Raw genomic sequence first — 19,228 nt, 5'->3', positions numbered from 1 at the left:
TTAGCTTTGTGATTCTCATTTTCCTCCGCTCACTGAGACTGGGTGAGAACTGGTCCAGGAACGGGTCCCCTGGTCCTAAGTTTGGGAACCCTGATTCTGTGACCCATGTTCATTTAGTGGAGTTTTAGGTCCTCTTTTAGTTTGGTAACTAGGGCACCCTCTCCCCCTCCTCCTTCCCCTACCACACACGTCTTTGCAAAACCTTCAAACTACTGGCTGTGATGGCTTGTCCTCTAATGATTTCCTGTGTGGATATCTTGTCCCTTCCAGCCGAACTGTGATGCTAGGTAAACAGAAGGCACTGAATAGCTAATCATTCGAATTTATTTCTGTAACATATGCTGGTCTGCTGTTTGGAGGACTGCAGGCCAATGATGTGTGTTGTGGGTCTGTGTGTGTGTGTTTGGAAGTCAGCTGGAGTCCTCTACACGCATAGGAACATAAATGAAGGATGCACATTTTTGAAGAATGAGGGGCTTCTCAGGTGGCACCAGTGGTAAAGAACCCACCCGCCAATGCTCGAGGTGGAAGACGTGGGTTCAATCCCTGAGTCGGAAATATGCCCTGGGAGGAGGACATGGCTACCCACTCAGTATTCTTGCCTGGAGAATCCCATGGACAGAGCAGCCTGGAGAGTTGCAAAGAGTCAGACATGACTGAAGCGACTTAGCACGAAGCACAAAACAAGCTCTGCCATAAGAAAACAAGCCCGTGGAGCTTTCTTCATCTTTCTCTCTGTTTCCTGCAAAGCTGGAAGGATGGACTCCCTGTTTCGTGGGTGTGGCCCTACATGTGAGCCTCTTCAAGCTCCCCTCATTTTTGATGATTTAGTGATTCTGCAGGGTGTAGCCAGTAGCTGAGATTCTCCCACAAAATATCAGAATTGTTTTTCATTTTAATGCTTTTTATTTTTAAAACATCATAAAATATTTCTCAGAGTGACAGCTGAGCTTCAATATTTATGACTCTCTGATTGCTCTAGCAGTTTAGAAAAAAAATTTAAAAATGAGCCCTCAAGTAGAATTTAAGTGGAAAAGATTAAAATTCAGAATTATGGACTTCTAAACATTTGAATAAACACTCTTGGCTGGGAAATTTTATGTGCCAGTCCTGGTTTCCTTACACTTGACAGTCCTTGAAAAAGGACTGAAATTCTTTCTTGAAAATATATAGGCCGTGTTATTTTTGGAAGATAAACTTTTCTGTGTCAGCACAACTCCCCCTACCCCCAAAACTGTCCGCCTGCCCACCCCCAGCCTCTAGACTTCTACTCTTGGCTAAAAACCAAGCACAGGTGGGCAGCACATGAGTGGGTGAAATGGGTAAACTACAGAACATCATTATCTTTGGGATGTTTTAAACTGACACCCACACGGCTGACTTATCGGTATGTGCTCAACACTGTTCAGTCACTTCCATTTTGGGACATTCTCATTGTTTTCCCGAATGAGTTTTCAGGTTCAAATGTATTAAGTCTTAAGAGTAAATTAGATTCTCTTTCCTTACCCCAAATGCAGCTGTTTAATTGCTTTGTGATTTTGTGATTGGTTTCTCTTCTTCAAATAATATGTTTCTCTAAGGATTTAATAGATTATGTTATTCATGCCTGATTAATCTTTTAGGAGGGAAGAATAACCTGTCTCCCTCCCTTCATGGTGTATGTAGTGTAACTTTATTACTATCAATTCAAGCTGCCATAAGAGAGGTTATGGATATGCCTGAGAAAATAGACACCGTTGAGACAAATAATCTCAGAAAGGGAATAAGGCAGGATCCTCTCTCCCCAAAAGAGACTCACTATAAATGAGAATTTTATTAAAAAACTTCATTAAAATGTTTACATCTTAATAAGACCTGAGACCTGTGGCATTTTATTGTCTTAGTTTTTTTCTCTTTCATTCGTTCTTTCAACACATCTTTGTGAGTGACACTGACCCTTGTCCTAGGTGCTGGGAGAATAGTAGCAAATAACTCCAAGAAAAGTTCTGGCTTTGTGAATTCTAATGAACTTTTTTTTTTTTTTAAATAAAAAGCTTATTGTGTGAGCTTACTGAAGTTTATATAAAAGACTTGATTATGTATTGCAGCCTCATTATTAAAGAAGCCAACGTGACTCATCTGGGATTAGATTCTTAGGGGAGCATAGTGCAGAGGGTGGTGGTAAAACACCCCTTTTCTAGACCTGGGGTCCGAGTGCTTGTGGGTATACATTGTGGAGCCTGAAAGTGACCAAGGAGCGAAGAGAAAGGACATGGGAAACAGGAAATGTCAGTATTGTTTACAGTAGGTATTGTGACCACATTCTCCCAAACATTCTAAACAGCAGAGGAGAAAATCATGCTTGTGTTTGGTCCAAGAAAAAGGTTTTAATCAAAACAATATCTAAAAAAAATGTTGGACTTGGCCAATTTTGGGATTTTACAGATGAGGCAAAACCTTAAGCAGAGCCGACCTTGTGTGCATGCATGCTACAGTTCTGAATGAAAAGAAGGCAGAGTTGGGGAATACCTCTCTCATCTCCCGTTTACCCTTTTCTGCCTCTGACTTACTTATCCTTACCCCCAGCCCCCATTGCAGGGTTTAGACCTGGGATTCTTAAGGGCTTCCCTTGTAGCTCAGTAGGTAAAGAATCTGCCTGCAGTGCAGGAGACCCGGGTTCGATCCCTGGGGTGGGAAGATCCCCTGGAGAAGGAAATGGCAACCCACTCCAGTATCCTTGCTTGGGAAATCTCAGGGACAGAGGAGCCTGATGGGCTACTGTCCATGGGGTCGCAAAGAGTCAGGCATGACTGAACGACTAACACTTACTTAAACCCCTACTTACAAATGAGCCACTCTGCTAAGCTTCAGTTTCCTCGTCTAGGAAATAAAAATAAGAATACTAACTTCATAAGGTGCAAGTGAAGCTTAGTTATAATCATACTGGTGCTTTATACTCAGTTGGGTCCAACTCTTTCCAACTCCATGGACTGTAGCCCACCAGGCTCCCCTATCCATGGAATTCTCCAGGTAAGAATACTGGAATGGGTTGCCATTCCCTTCTGTAGGGGATCTTCCTGACCCAGGGATTGAACCCAGGTCTCCCACATTGCAGGCAGATTCTTTACCATCTAAGTCACCGTTCAGTTCAGTTCAGTCGCTCAGTCGTGTCTGACTCTTTGCAACCCCATGAATTGCAGCATGCCAAGCCTCCCTGTCCATCACCAAATCCCAGAATTCACTCAAACTCATGTCCATTGAGTTGGTGATGCCATTCAGCCATCTCATCCTCTGTCATCCCCTTCTCCTCCTGCTTCCAATCCCTCCCAGCATCAGGGTCTTTTTCAATGAGTCAACTCTTCTCATGAGGTGGACAAAGTATTGGAGTTTCAGCTTCAGCATCAGTCCTTCCAATGAACACCCAGGACTGATCTCCTTTAGGAAGGACTGGTTGGATCTCCTTGCAGTCCAAGGGACTCTCAAGAGTCTTCTCCAACACCACAGTTCAAAAGCATCAATTCTTCAGTGCTCAGCTTTCTTCACAGTCCAACTCTCACGTCCATACATGACCACTGGAAAAACCATAGCCTTGACTAGATAGACGTTTATTGGCAAAGTAATGTCTCTGCTGTTGAATATGCTATCTAGGTTGGTCATAACTTTCCTTCCAAGGAGTAAGCATCTTTTAATTTCATGGCTGCAATCACCATCTGCAGTGATTTTGGAGCCCCAAAAAACAAAGTCTGACACTGTTTCCACTGTTTCCCCATCTATTTCCCATGAAGTGATGGGGCCAGATGCCATGATCTTCGTTTTCTGAATGTTAAGCTTTAAGCCAACTTTTTCACTCTCCACTTTCACTTTCATCAAGAGGCTTTTGAGTTCCTCTTCACTTTCTGCCATAAGGGTGGTGTCATCTGCATATCTGAGGTTATTGATACTTCTCCCGGCAATCTTGATTCCAGCTTGTGCTTCTTCCAGCCCAGCGTTTCTCATGATGTACTCTGCATGTAAGTTAAATAAGCAGGGTGACAATCTACAGCCTTAACGTACTCCTTTTCCTATTTGGAACCAGTCTGCTGTTCCATGTCCAGTTCTAACTGTTGCTTCCTGACCTGCATATAGGTTTCTCAAGAGGCAGGTCAGGTGGTCTGGTATTCCCATCTCTTTCAGAATTTTCCACAGTTTATTGTGATCCACATAGTCAGAGGCTTTGGCATAGTCAATAAAGCAGAAATACATGTTTTTCTGAAACTCTCTTGCTTTTTCGATGATCCAGTGGATGTTGGCAATTTGATCTCTGGTTCCTCTGCCTTTTCTAAAACCAGCTTGAACATCTGGAAGTTCACGGTTTACGTACTGCTGAAGCCTGGCTTGGAGAATTTTGAGCATTACTTTACTAACATGTGCTGCTGCTGCTACGTCTCTTCAGTCGTGTCTGACTCTATGCGACCCCAGAGATGGCAGCCCACCAGGCTCCCCCATCCCTGGGATTCTCCAGGCAAGAATACTGGAATGGGTTTCCATTTCCTTCTCCAATGCATGAAAGTGAAAAGTGAAAGTGAAGTCGCTCAGTTGTGTTGGACTCTTAGCGACCCCATGGACTACAGCCTACCAGGCTCCTCTGTCCATGAGATTTGCCAGGCAAGAATTCTAGCATGTGAGATGAATGCAATTGTGTGGTAGTTTGAGCATTCTTTGGCATTGCCTTTCTTTGGGATTGGAATGAAAACTGCCCTTTTCCAGTCCTGTGGCCACTGCTGAGTTTTCCAAATTTGCTGGCATATTGAGTGCAGCACTTTCACAGCATCATCTTTCAGGATTTGAAATAGCTCAACTGGAATTCCATCACCTCTACTAGCTTTGTTTGTAGTGATGCTTTCTAAGCCCCACTTGACTTCCCATTCCAGGGTGTCTGGCTCTAGGTGAGTGATCACACCATCATGGTTATCTGGGTCGTGAAGATCTTTTTTGTATAGTTCTTCTGTGTATTCTTGCCACCTCTTCTTAGTATCTTCTGCTTCTGTTAGGTCCATACCATTTCTGTCCTTTATCGAGCTCATCTTTGCATGAAATGTTCCCTTGATATTTCTAATTTTCTTGAACAGATCTCTAGTCTCTGTTGTTTTCCTCTATTTGTTTGCATTGATCGATGAGGAAGGCTTTCTTATCTCTCCTTGCTGTTCTTTGGAACTCTGCATTCAGATGCTTATATCTTTCCTTTTCTCCTTTGCTTTTTGCTTCTCTTCTTTTCACAGCTATTTGTAAGGCCTCCTCAGACAGCCATTTTACTTTTTTGCATTTCTTTTCCATGGGAATGGTCTTGATCCCTGTCTCCTGTACAGTGTCATGAACCTTTGTCCATAGTTCATCAGGCACTCTAGGTATCAGATCTAGTCCCTTAAATCTATTTCTCACTTCCACTGTATAATCATAAGGGATTTGATTTAAGTCATACCTGAATGGTCTAGTGGTTTTTATAAATATGATATATGTGAAAGTGCTTTGATACAATTAATAATAAGACTTAGCATCATAACTACTACTTCTTTAAGGAATGAAAATAAAACTCGGAGAAACACAGGAAGCTCTACATTAAAAGTTTGCCACATGGAATGGCCATGGGGTGGGTTTGCTTGTTGATCAGTTGGTGCCTTTAATTAGATCATGTGTGAGATTTCACATTCTGCCCATGGAAAGACTTATTAAACCCGACTCATTCTGATCCCCAGTTACTCACTCTCGCCAGGCTGGTCCCAGATGGAACTTTATAAGGGACGTACTTCCTGTAGATATGACCGACCCTGGAACATGGAACGTCAAACATTTCTCCTCCACACATCCAGACCTACAGAGGGGAAATTGGAAGTGCAATAAAAGAGAACAGTACATTTCATACAAAAGCCCCCAAATTATAAGTAAGAGTTACACAAAATCTTAAAATCTCTTAAAGTCTCTGTATCAGTAATTTCTATTTATTATCAATAGTTAGCCAGGAAAATAAACCCACATTTTCATTTTTTTTTAATTTATTTTTTAACTGGTGGGAAATTGCTTTGCAATTTTGTGTTGGTTTCTGCCTACAGCAATGCAAATCAGTCATATTTTATATATATATATATACATATATATATATATATATATATCACTTTCCTCCCGAGCCTCCTTCCGTCCCCCATCCCACCCTTCTAGGTCATCACAGAGTGCCAGGCTGCGCTCTCTGTGTTATTTAACAACTTCCCACTATTTTATGCATAATAGTGCATGTATGTCAATGCTATTTCTCAATTTGTCCCACCCTCACCTTGTCCTACTGTGTCCACAAGTCCATTCTATACTAGGTTCATCAGTACCAGTTTTCTAGATTCCATATATATGTGTTAGTTTTTCTCTTTCTGACTTATTTCACTCTATGCAAGAGACACTAGGTTCATCCACTTCACTACAACTGACACAGATTCATCCTTTTTATGGCTAAATGATATTCCATTGTGTATATGTACCACAAACTATCCATTTACCCGTTAATGGACATCTAGGTTGCTCCATGTCCTTGTGATTGTAAATATAGCTGACGTGAACATTGGGGTACCTCTATCTTTTAGAATTGTGGTTTTCTCAGGGTATATGCCCAGTGGTGGGATTGCTGGGTCATTTGGTATTTTTATTCCTAGTTTTTTAAGGAATCTCCATACTGTTCTCCATGGTGGCTGTATCAGTTTACATTCCCACCAACAGTGCAGGTGGGTTTTTTTCCTCCACATCTTCTCCAGCATTTATTGTTTGTAGATTTTTTGATGATGGCCATCCTGATGGGTGTGAGGTGATAGATACCTCATTACAGTTTTGATTTGAATTTCTCTAATAATGAGTGATGTTGAGCATCTTTTCATGTGTTTATTGGCCATCTGTATGTCTTCTTTGGAGAAATGTCTGTTTAGGCTCTCTGTTCATTTTTTGATTGGGTTTTTTGTTTTTCTGATATTGAGCTGTATGAGTTGCTTATATATTTTGGAGATTAACCCTTTGTCAGTTGCTTTGTTTGCAATTATTTTCTCCCATTCTAAGGGTTGTCTTTTCATCTTGTTTATAGTTTCCTTTGCTGTGCAAAAGCTTTTATATTTTATTAGGTTCTATTTATTTTTCTTTTTATTTCCATTCATCTAGGAGGTAACCCCACATTTTTAAAAGCTCAGATTCATAAAAGTATACAACCAAAATATTAGTTCACTAAATCCAGTTTCCATAGACATGTTGACATTTTGAAAGTTGTAGTAGAATTTTATTACAGCTATTGCATTACGTTGGGGTTTAATGGTTAGATGTCTTATTTATATAGATATTTGTTTTGACAATCTTGTGGAATAATTTGAGGAAATAACACTGGAATTTAAGTGTCAATTAAAAATTTAAAGTGTAAACATGAAATTTCTAAAACTGGTGAATGAATTAAAGAACATAAGTATATCCATACTTTACATCTAGATTCTGAAACTTTCAGTAGAGCTTACTTAAAAAATCCGAATTGTGTTCTAATTTCTCCCCACCCCTGATCTTTTCTTAGGTACAGAAAATAATTGGTTAGCAATGTGAACTCAAGACATGGAAAACTCAGGATATCAGTTAAGATGCTGTACTTAACTTTAGTAACAAAAATTAATTGGTTGTATTTTACCATGCGGAGAAGGCAATGGCACCCCACTCCAGTACTCTTGCCTAGAAAATCCCGTGGATGGAGGAGCCTTTTAGGCTCCAGTCCATGGGGTCGCTAAGAGTCAGACACAACTGAACGACTTCACTTTCACTTTTCACTTTCATGCATTGGAGAAGGAAATGGCAACCCACTCCAGTGTTCTTGCCTGGAGAATCCCAGGGACAGTGGAGCCTGATGGGTTGCCGTCTATGGGGTCGTACAGAGTCGGACACGACTGAAGCGACTTAGCAGCAGCAGCATTTTACCATGACTACCCACTTGAACCATTAATCATGGTTTTATATAACAGGCTGCTACTGCTGCTAAGTCGCTTCAGTCGTGTCCAACTCTGTGCGACCCCATAGACGGCAAGCTACCAGGCTCCTCCGTCCATGGGATTTTCCAGGCAAGAGTACTGGAGTGGGTTGCCATTGCCTTCTCCTGTAACTGCATAGTGATACACTAATTCAAACTTATTGCTATGGGGGAAAAACACCATTTAATGAGACATGAAGACAAAGCACAAACCCGACTAAGGGGACACACACCGTGGACCACAGCACTGCTATGACCAGAGCAAGTGGGGGGATGGGGGAGGGGAGATGGATGGGTAAACTACAGCCTCAGGGGCAGGGGAGGGGTGGGAGGCTGGGGTCTGGATTGACCACGACTAAGCATGGGGTTGCACAGAGTCAGACTGGACTGAAGCGACTTAGCAGCAGCAGCAGCAAGCAGACAAGATGAGACAGGAAATCAAAACCCATGATGTAACAGGCTACTTACTATAAAATAACTAATAAATGCAGGCTTCATATATACTAGATTTTTAAACTGTTTTCATTGCAAGAAAACAATTTAAAAGAGAGTTAGATAATGTAACAGTTTTTTTACATTTATTTTTAATTGGAGGATAGTTATAATATTGTGTCGGTTTGTGTCAAATATCAACATGAATCAGCCACAGGCACACACATGTCCCTCCTTCTTGGACCTCCCACCCCATCCCACCCCTCTAGGTTACCACAGAGCATTGGGTTGACCTGCCAGTGTCATACAGCAATTTCCCACTGGCTATCTGTTTTACATATGGTAGTGTATGTTTCAATGCTATTCTCTCTATCTGTCTCACCCACTGTGTCTGGGGGACACGTCTAGGGACAGGTCTTTGTTTTTCCCCTTTTCACATTTAATCTTATATTGCTCCAGCCTCTTGGGATCCTTCCAGATGCCTGTACTATGTAGTTTAGAAGGTTCACTGACCCTGCCAGCTTTCCATGATCTGTGCAGAGTTCTCGTGTCTTGATCCAGAACCAAGTTGAAATTGATACCATGGGTAATCCTGAATGCATTTAGAGTAACTGAGTATTATTTTAATAATCCACTTGCCTTCCCCTTGGGGTTCCATCAGCATTTGTTCACCAGTCTTACTTGTGTCATTCCTCTTAGTGAAAGAAGCTGGGACCGTTGACTGAAAAAATACATGCAACCTAAAAGTTGAGAGTTATGTTTTATTCGGTGGGAATTTTTAGGACTTCAAGGCTGGAAGACAGCATCTCCCAAGAAAAGATGAGAGAGACAACCCTGAGAGAACTGCTCTGAAGAAGCGAGGGGAGCATTCAAGGTTATACAGAAGTTTTGTAACAAAGAACAGCTAGTCTGAACATGAAAAGTATTTTTGGGAGTTAGAGAAAACCAGATATCTCAAGTTAAGGCATTTAGTGCTTTTCTGTGTATGGGAAGATGCAAGAATCTGGGTTCACTGAAGTCATTCATTTCACGTGCACCTCAGCTGTCTGGGGCCACTGTGTCCCGTATTTTCACACCTGAGTTCCTCAGTGCTCACCGTGGGGAGTGGCTGCAGTCTGATCGGTGCCAGATCAAGGGTATTCTTTTCCTTCTTGACTGCTCTTGGGGCTCAGAAATTCTCATTTGGAGGGCTGGAATTGATGATGACTGTGTCATGCTTGTTTACTGATAAAGGCAGGATATACTTCATTTCTCAGAACCACATGTGAGACATAAACATTTCTATTTCCCTCTTCCAATATTTCACTTTAAAAGACATTGTGTATCTATGTCAGGGTTCTCCAGAGAAATAGAACCAACAGGGTATGCATAGAGGGAGACATTTATTTAAAGGAAGTGGCTCATGAAATTGAGGAGGCTTGGGGAATTCATCTGCAAGGTAGACCAGCAGGCTAAAGATGCAGGAAGAGCTGCAATTCAAGTCCAAAGACAGGAAGTCTGCAGGCGGAATCCCCTCCTGCTTGAGAATGGTCAGTCTTTGTTCTACTGGGGCCTTTCAGTGACTGGATAAGCCCTCCCTCATTATGGACAGAAACTGCTTTTCTCAAAATCCACCAATTTAAATGTTAATCTCATTCAAAAGACATCCTCCTGGAAGCATCCAGAATAATATCTGGACATGCTCGGGCAGCCTTTGACACATGAAACTAACCATTATGCAGCACTACTTACAACAGCTAGAACATGAAAGCGTTCTAGATATCCATCAACAGATGAATGGATGAAGAAGTTGTTGTACATTTATACAATACAATGGAATATTACTCAGCCATAAAATGGAATGCATTTGAGTCAGTTCTAATGAGGTGGATGAACCTAGAGCTTATTATACAAAGTGAAGTAAGTCAGAAAGAGGAAATCAAATATTGTATATTTATACCTGACCTGCCCTTGAGAAACTTATATGCAGGTCAGGAAGCAGCAGTTAGAACTGGACATGGAACAACAGACTGGTTCCAAATAAGAAAAGGAGTACATCAAGGCTGTATATTGTCACCCTGCTTATTTAACTTATATGCAGAGTACATCATGAGAAATGCTGGGCTGGAAGAAGCACAAGCTGGAATCAAGATTGCTGGGAAAAATATCAATAACCTCAGATATGCAGATGACACCACCCTTATGGCAGAAAATGAAGAGGAACTAAAAAGCTTAATGAAAGTGAAAGAGGAGAGTGAAAAAGTTGGCTTAAAGCTTAACATTCAAAAAACGAAGATCATGGCATCTGGTCTCATCACTTCATGGGAAATAGATGGGGAAACAGTGGAAACAGTGTCAGACTTTGTTTTTTGGGGCTCCAAAATCACTGCAGATGGTGATTGCAGCCATGAAATTAAAAGACGCTTAGTCCTTGGAAGGAAAGTTATGACTAACCTAGATAGCATTTTCAAAAGCAGAGACATTACTTTGCCAACAAAGGTCCATCTAGTCAAGGCTATGGTTTTTCCAGTGGTCATGTATGGATGTGAGAGTTGGACTGTGAAGAAAGCTGAGCACTGAAGAATTGATGCTTTTGAACTGTGGTGTTGGAGAAGACTCTTGAGAGTCCCTTGGACTGCAAGGAGATCCAACCAGTCCTTCCTGAAGGAGATCAGTCCTGGGTGTTCATTGGAAGGACTGATGCTGAAGCTGAAACTCCAATACTTTGGCCACCTGATGCGAAGAGTTGACTCATTGGAAAAGACTCTGGTGTTGGGAGAGATTGGAAGCAGGAGGAGAAGGGGATGACAGAGGATGAGATAGCTGGATGGCATCACCAACTCGATGGACATGAGTTTGAGTGAATTCTGGGAGTTGGTAATGGACAGGGAGGCCTGGTGTGCTGCAATTCATGGGGGTGGCAAAGAGTCGGACATGACTGAGCAACTGAACTGATGCCTATATAGAATCTAGAAAGGTGGTACTGATGAATCTGAGCATCAGTGGAGATGCAGACATAGAGGACAGACTTGTGGACACAGTCAATAACACTTTGTAGATAAATGTGTAACTCTGGATGGACAGTTGATCTAGCTGATATTTTACGAGTGGATTAACAAGACCTTTGCATCATTGTGCTCTTTTTCATTTAATGCCCACAACTCCATGACCAGCTTTACTATTTCCCCAATTATATAGGTGGAAACATGGCAATCTATAGGCTCCCTTGCCCAGAGCCACATAATGGGACACATTCAGAACAGAGATATGAGGCTTCAAGGTCTAACTTAAACGTGGCCCAGTGGTATAGAATCTGGCTGCCAAGCAGGAGATGCAAGTTCGATCCCTGGGTTGGGAAGATTCCCTGGAGTAGGAAATGGCAACCCACTCCAGTATTCTTGCCTAGGAAATGCCATGGACAGAGGATCCTGGTAGGGTACAGTCCATGGAGTGGTAAAATGTTGAACACAACTTAGTGACTAAATAACAACAAGTACATACTTTAGGCTTTGCTGATCATGTCATCTTGCAACTACAAAACTTTGCTAGGAAGAATATGCATGTATGCTAAGTCACTTCAGTTGTGTCCTACTCTGCAACCCTATGGACTGTAGCCCATCAGGCTCCCTGTCCATGGGATTCTTCAGGCAAGAACACTGGAGTGGGTTGACATGCTCTCCTCCAGGGGATCTTCTTGACCCAGGGACTGAACTCATGTCTCTTATGTCTCCCACATTGGCTGGCAGGTTCTTTAGCACTAGCGCCATCTGGGAAGCCCTGCTAAGATGAAACATCTGTATTTCAATAAAACTTTGTTGACCAAGATAGACAGTGGATCATAGTTTGCTGGCCCCAGTTCTGTAAAATACACGGTACTTTCAAACACTGAAATTCAGTGATTGTAAGATAATACATATGGGAGGTTGCACTTTCCCCAGTTTGTTGCCATAATGTCTCCTCTGCCATGTGACCCTGGTAGCCACCACTGAGATGTGGGACTGTGTCCCCTGTCCTTGGATTTGGGTGTGCTTGTGAAGTCTCAGACCCATAGAATACAGCCAGCAGAAATGACCGAGGTCATAAAAGGCAGCAAAGTTTCTTCCTGGCCACTGAGACCTTTGTTTTTGCAGATCTGAGCTGTCAGCTAAGAAATCTGACTCCTTGAGTTGACCCCACTGTAGAAAGTCACACTTGAGTCAACAGCCTCAATTGTTTTCACCAACAGCCAACGTCAACCGCTGGGCATGTCAGTGAAGATTCCTGTAAGTCAGGGGTTCCCAGCTTCTGGGATCTAATGCCTGATGGTCTGAGGTGGAGCTGATGTAGTAATAATAGAGGTAAAGTGCACAGTAAATGTCATGTGCTTGAATCCTACCAAACTCCCCTCTCCCCACATCCAGGGAGAAATCGTCTTCCGTGAAACTAGTCCCTAACATCAAAAAAGTCGGGAAACACTGTTCTAAATGACTTCAGCCCCTGGCTGTCGAACCACCCCCACCTGCAACCCCAGATATCGTGCAGCAGAAATGAGCTCTTTCCTTTGTACCTTTTATGCATTTGGGACAGAGAATCCATGAATTTGACACAATGCCTTTTTTATGCTGTAGGCTCTGGGTGCTTTATTATGCTGTAATTACTTGACTGTAGCCCACCAGGATCCCTGGTCCTTGGGATTCTCCAGACAAGAATACCAGAGTGGGTTGCCATGTTCTTCTCCAGGGGATCTTTCAGACCCAGGGATGGAACCTGCATCTCTTACATTTCCTGTATTGGCAGGCTGGTTCTTTACCACTAATGCCACCTGGGAAGCAGGTGAACTGTAACACATGATGAAAGTTTATGGGTCACCCACAGATTTTATCTTATCTCACTGTGGGAGACACAGGGAAGGACTGGGTGCACTGCCAGGCTATAATTCCTGGTTCCTTTGTTTCAGAAGGGGCTCTATGCCTGTTTCTTGCTAGTGGAATGTAAGAGGAGTGAGTGTGTGTCAGCTCTGAGCCCAAGTCAGTGAGCATGGACATCCTTTTCCCCCTTCTTTACAGTTCTCTTTGTTCCCAGAGCCTGACTAATTGCAGAAGATCCAGAGGAGGACTCTAGTCCCCTAGAAGGTGGTAGCATCACTAAATGGATGGGGTCTGGGTATCTGGAAACCTGGGTGGGTCCGAGCACACGGCTCCCTTCCCAGCCAGGGTCAGAGCGCTGCAGCAGCCTGGCTGACGCTGAGTTCCTAAGGTCTGGGGAGTGTTACAGCAGTTGGTCCACTCTAGTGCCCTTATTTCATTTCGTTCTGTTTTTGGTCTCTTCTGACATTTTAAATCAAGTATAAAGGATTTTTAATACAATTTTATAAAAAAACTTCATCGAAAAACTGAATCAAATAGCCTGAATGTTTGAGAGATTATTTCCTTTTATTAACTGTGCATTTTAAAGAGAAAATTTGAAAGTAATTGGACAACAGATGCAGGGGTGGGAACTGGGAGGGCAGAGAAAGTTGGGGAGTCCTGTGTGTGTAATGAAATGTCAGAGGTAGGCAGGTACCAAGGAAAAGAAGCCTGCCTATCACCCACAGCTGGGGAAGAGAGAGTTGTTGGCACAAGTGCTTAGTTTTCATAATAAGGGATCAAAGTGCTCCTAGCACTTGGTGAGGTGGCCAGTCTCTCCTGCAAGACAAGGGGATGGTGATGAAGGAGGACAAGATGCAGCCAAGCCCTGGGGCAGTGCCTCAACTTCTTTGACCTTAAGCTACTTTTTGGTTGATGTGGTTCTTGTAGACTACTCAGCTGGCAGAAGCAGACTGAATACTTCTTTTTAAAAATAATTAATTAATTAAATTTTGGGTCTTCATTGCTGCATGGGCTTTTTCTGTAGTTGTGATGAGCAGGGCTGTTCTGTAGCTGTGGTGCGAAGGTTTCTTATTGCCGAGGCATCCCTTGTTGGAAGCACAGGCTCCAGGGCATGTGGGCTTCGGTGGGTGCAGCACCTGGGCTCAGTAGTTGCGGTTCCCGGGCTTTAGAGCACAGGCGCAATAGTTGTGGCAAAAGGGCTTAGTCGCCTTGAGGCACGTGGGATCCAGCTCCCTGATCAGGGATGGAACCCCTGGCTCCTGCATTGGCAGGTGGGTCCTTAACCACTGAGCCACCAGGGAAGTCTCAGAAGCAGACTAAATACTTCTCTTGAGAGTCTGCCAGAGTAAGAATGGCCACGATTGGAAGTTAAATAAATCATTGTTGCCTTTCTTTCCAAGGTAGGGCAAAATAACCTCAGAGACACACAAAAAGGAAATTCTAATTCTCTTTGGAGGTCCCCCAATCCAGTTTTTAAAGATCTTTCTCTGGGTGTGTAACAAATTACCACCACCTTAGTGGCTCCCGTCAGCACACATTTTTTATGATCTCATGGTTCTGTGGGTCAGAGGTCATGTAGGCTCTGGGGGGACCCCTGCTTGGAGTCTCACGAGATTGAAGTCTGGGTGGTCGCTGGGCTGAGCACTCCTCTGGAGCCTCCAGGGAAGAATCTGCCTTTGGGCTCATTGAGTTGTTGGCAGACGCCAGTTCCTGCAGCAGTAGGATGGGGCCCTGTTTCCTCTGATGCTCAGGGCTGCTCCCAGACCGATCTCAGTTCCTTGTTCCATGAACTCTCCATCTTAGCCATGGCCAAGCTCCCTCACATAGAACCCTTCTTGGACTATAAATCTCTCTGACTTGTTCTCCCTGCTGGGGAAAACGCCACGCTTTACAGGGGCTCCTGTGATGAGGCCAGGCCCACCAGGATCATCATCCTAGCTTAGTGTGAACTGATTAGAGATGACATTTGCCAAATCTCTGGTGCCCTGGAATGTAACATACTCATAGGAGAAACTCAAGGAAGACAGGCACCTCAGTATCCTGCCCACCACCATCTCCAATGAGTGCAATTTTGTCTTCTAACGATGCTGCTGCTGCTATGTCACTTCAGTCGTGTCCGACTCTGTGTGACCCCATAGATGGGAGCCCACCAGGCTCCCCCATCCCTGGGATTCTCCAGGCAAGAACACTGGAGTGGGTTGCCATTTCCTTCTCCAATGCATGAAAGTGAAAAGTGAAAGTGAAGTCTCTCAGTCCTGTCTGACTCTTAGCAACCCCATGGACTGCAGCCTACCAGGCTCCTCCGTCCATGGGATTTTCCAGGCAAGAGTACTGGAGTGGGGTGCCATTGCCTTCTCCACTTCTAACGATAACTTACTCCTAATTCTTAAAATTCTTCCCCTCAGAAATTTTTCTTTATAGCTAAGTCAAATTCAGAAAATTTCCAGAGTTTTGAAAAATACTAACATGAGTGTTGGAAAGAAGTACAGAATCCTATATATTTTTTTCCATGTTGCCACTGTGATCACTTAATTAAAAGCATGAATCTGAGGCTATCGTGCTTTTATTTAAAATCCGTGAGTGGTTTTCTATTGCTGCCAGGATAGTGTTACAACTCCTGCATAAAAATTCCAAAGGTTCTATTATCTAGTTTTTGCTTAATTGTCCTTGATGACTCTCTCCTGTTTCCCCCTCTCCCTCCCCTACCTGTTCTATTTTTCATTCTCTGGTAAGGACCTCATTCCCCTCCTCAGGGCTTGCTGCCATGCATTGTTCTCTTGAAAGAAACTCTCCCCTCCCTGTTTCCTATCTCTTGACTTGTGTAGTTTAGTTACTAAGTTGTGTCCAACTCTTTGTGACTGGATGGACTGCAGCCCACCAGGCTCCTTGGTGCGTGGGGTTTCCTAGGCAAGGATCCTAGGGTGTGTTGCCATTTTCTTCTCCAGGGAATCTTCCTGACCCAGGGATCAAACCCACATCTCCTCATCTCCTGCATTGGCAGGTGGATTTGTTACCACTGAGCCACCTGAGAAGCTCCTGAATATGAATATAGCTGCATAAGTCTTCTGTTGGGGATATACCCAGGGAACTGTCTTTCAAGTGGAGACAGTGCTTATGACAACTGGAAGCAAGTGACTTATTTGGGTGCACATAATAGTTTGCTTAATGTTTAGATAATAACTACTTGCTGAGTAGGATCATCTCCTGTTCAATTATACTCCTACTTACATAGGGACCCTAAGACTGTCCCCATTTAGTCCTGCCTCTTATGACCTCAGGGCCAATGCGCTTTCATTGTAAATATACCAACTCAATTGTCCCTACTCTTAGAGTTCTTTTTTTTTTTTTTTTTTTACCATGGATATCACCATGTACTTATTAATTTTTTTCAGTCTTCTTGTAGCATTGCCTGTTTATGTAGAAGGATACCATATCCTGACATGCTAGAGAGGAGTGTTTGGGTAATATTATGGGAACAGAGTTCATCAGGGAACACAATTGTTCTGGCATTTCTCAAACCCTGTATTTGTTCTGAAAGATGTGGTTTACATTTTTAAAAGACATGTCCTGGTGGTATGATATGCTGATATTCCTTTAAAAATTATGACATTGTCATACTTCAGTACCTAATTCTTAGAGAAAAGTTTTACATTTACAAATAACATGTCTTCTTGTTGATAACATAAATATTTTAAAGCAGTGTTATTTTATCCATGAATGAGCACAGTATGTTGTTTTCATCATGTAGTTCGAATTGACTGAATAATTGAATGCTTGCCTTATTTTTTAATCACTTTTCAATATCAGCAGCAAATTGGAATTTAGACATGAAGAATGTTAAATTGAATGGAATTGCACAATTACAGTGATCACACAGAATATGAAATTAGTTTCAGTAAGAGACTGATAGTCAGGAGGATAATAAGGGAGCATTATCAGGTATAAGATGAAGCGCGATATACTGTAATGAAATGGTGATTTAAACGTTAAGAAAAAAATTTGTTAGCACATTCAGTTCCGAAGCCTGCTCTCTCTCTAGTCTTACCTCCTGCTCTTCCCAGCCCCTCTGCACATCCCCTGCCCCCGCCTGCCACTCTCGTAGTTCTGGCCTCTTTTCTGTTCCTTCAAAATGCCAGACACCCTCCCATCTTAGGGTGTTTGTCCTGGTTAGTCCCTCCAACTGGAATTCTCTCCCAGAACTCCCCATGGCTAACTCCTCATCTCTTTCAGAGCTTCCCTCCAAGTGCTCTGGTCCCAAACACTGTCTCACCCTACACTGTTTAATGAGAGCCCTCATCACCCTGCTCTGCTTCTGCTGCAGCACTCAACGCCTTCTAACTCAGCATGTATCTCACTTCTTCACTGTTGTTGTTCAGTCGCCAGGTCATGTCCACCTCTTTGCAACCCCATGGACTGCAGCACACCAGGCTCCCCTGTCCTACACTATCTCCTGGAATTTGCTCAGACTCATGTCCATTGAGTTGGTGATGCCATCCAACAATCTCATCCTCTGTCGCCTCCTTCTCCTCCTGCCCTCAATCTTTCCCAGCATTCGGGGTCTTTTCTAGTGAGTTGGCTCTTTGCCTCAGGTAGCTGAAGTATCACAGCCTCGGCTTCAGCGTCAGCCCTTCCAATGAATATTCAGGGTTAATTTCCTTTAGGATTGACTGATTTGATCTCCTTGCAGTCCAAGGGACTCTCAAGAGTCTTCTCCAGCACCACAGTTCAAAAGCATCAGTTCTTCAGCACTCAGCCTTCTATGTGGTCCAGCTCTCACATCCATACATGACTACTGGAAAAACCATAGCTTTGACTATTATATGGACCTTTGTCAGCAAAGTGATGTTGCTGCTTTTTAATATGCTGTCTAGGTTTGATTTTTCTGTCTCTCTCCCTAACAACAGCAAGAATCTTTGTGTCTTTTATTGAGCGATGTATCTTAAGTACTTAGGACACTGACTGACATATTGTGATGCTCTGTAAGTATTTGTTGAATGAATACATGAAATACTGGCTTATTGATATAAAGTAAGGTTAATTCCAAACAATTGAGTTATTTAATGATAATCCACCATTTAGCTGCCATTGAAAATATAAGCTGTGGTCTCTAGTATCCTTAAATGTAAGTTCAAGGTGATCGAGAAAGATACATGCACCCCAGTGTTCATTGTAGCGCTGTTTACAATAGCCAAGATGTGGAAATGACCTAAATGTCCATCGACAGGTGAATAGATAAGATGTGTACAAATGTACAATTGAATATTTGCTTTTGTTGTTGATGTTCAGTTGCCAAGTCATGTTGGACTCTTCATGAGCCCAGGGGCTGCAGCATGCCAGGCTTCCCTATCCCTCACTGTCTCCTGGAGTTTACACAAGTTCGTGTCTGTTGAATCTGTGATGCCATCCAACCGTCTCATCCTCTGTCATCCTCTTCTCCTTTTGCCTTCAATCTTTCCCAGCATCAGGGTCTTTTCCTATGAGTCAGCTCTTTCCTTTTGGTAGTCAAAGTATTGGAGCTTCAGCTTTAGCATCAGTCCTTCCAAAGAGTATTCTCTTCAGGATTGACTTGTTTGATTTCCTCGCTTTCCAAGGGACTCTCAAGAGTCTTCCCCAGCACCACAGTTTGAAAGCATCAATTCTTCTGCACTCTCACATCCAGACGTGACTACTGGAGAGATCATAGCCTTGACTGTATGGACCTTTGTTGGCCAAGTGATGTCTCTGTTTTTTAATACACTGTCTAGGTTTGTTGTAGCTTTCATCCCAAGAAGCAATCATCTTCTGAGATCATGGTTGCGGTCACCATCCGCAGTGATTTTAGAGCCCAAGAAGAGGAAACCTATCATGCTTCCACTTTAGTTCCTTCCAGTTTAGGCTCTTTAGTTCCTCTTGGCTTTCTGCCATGAGAGTGGTATCATCTGCATATCTGAGCTTGTTGATATTTCTCCTGGCAATCTTATTTCCAGCTCGTAACTTATCCAGC

General features: G+C 43.0%; 1 protein-coding gene across 1 annotated transcript in view; it reads right to left on the bottom strand.

The window, feature by feature from the left end:
- GALNTL6 (polypeptide N-acetylgalactosaminyltransferase like 6) overlaps window positions 1–19,228 on the bottom strand; it is a 1,476,265-nt gene that overhangs the window by 94,875 nt on the left and 1,362,162 nt on the right. The window contains exon 8 of the mRNA XM_025281307.2: window positions 5,720–5,827. Within this exon, the coding sequence (XP_025137092.2) occupies window positions 5,720–5,827 (108 nt within the window). The remainder of the gene's footprint in view (window positions 1–5,719; window positions 5,828–19,228) is intronic.

Source organism: Bubalus bubalis, chromosome 3 (genome assembly GCF_019923935.1).
Source record: "Bubalus bubalis isolate 160015118507 breed Murrah chromosome 3, NDDB_SH_1, whole genome shotgun sequence".
Classification (NCBI taxonomy): Eukaryota; Metazoa; Chordata; class Mammalia; order Artiodactyla; family Bovidae; genus Bubalus; species Bubalus bubalis.
The sequence above is the reverse complement of the archived record's forward strand: the minus strand, read 5'-3'. Positions and strand labels throughout refer to the sequence as shown.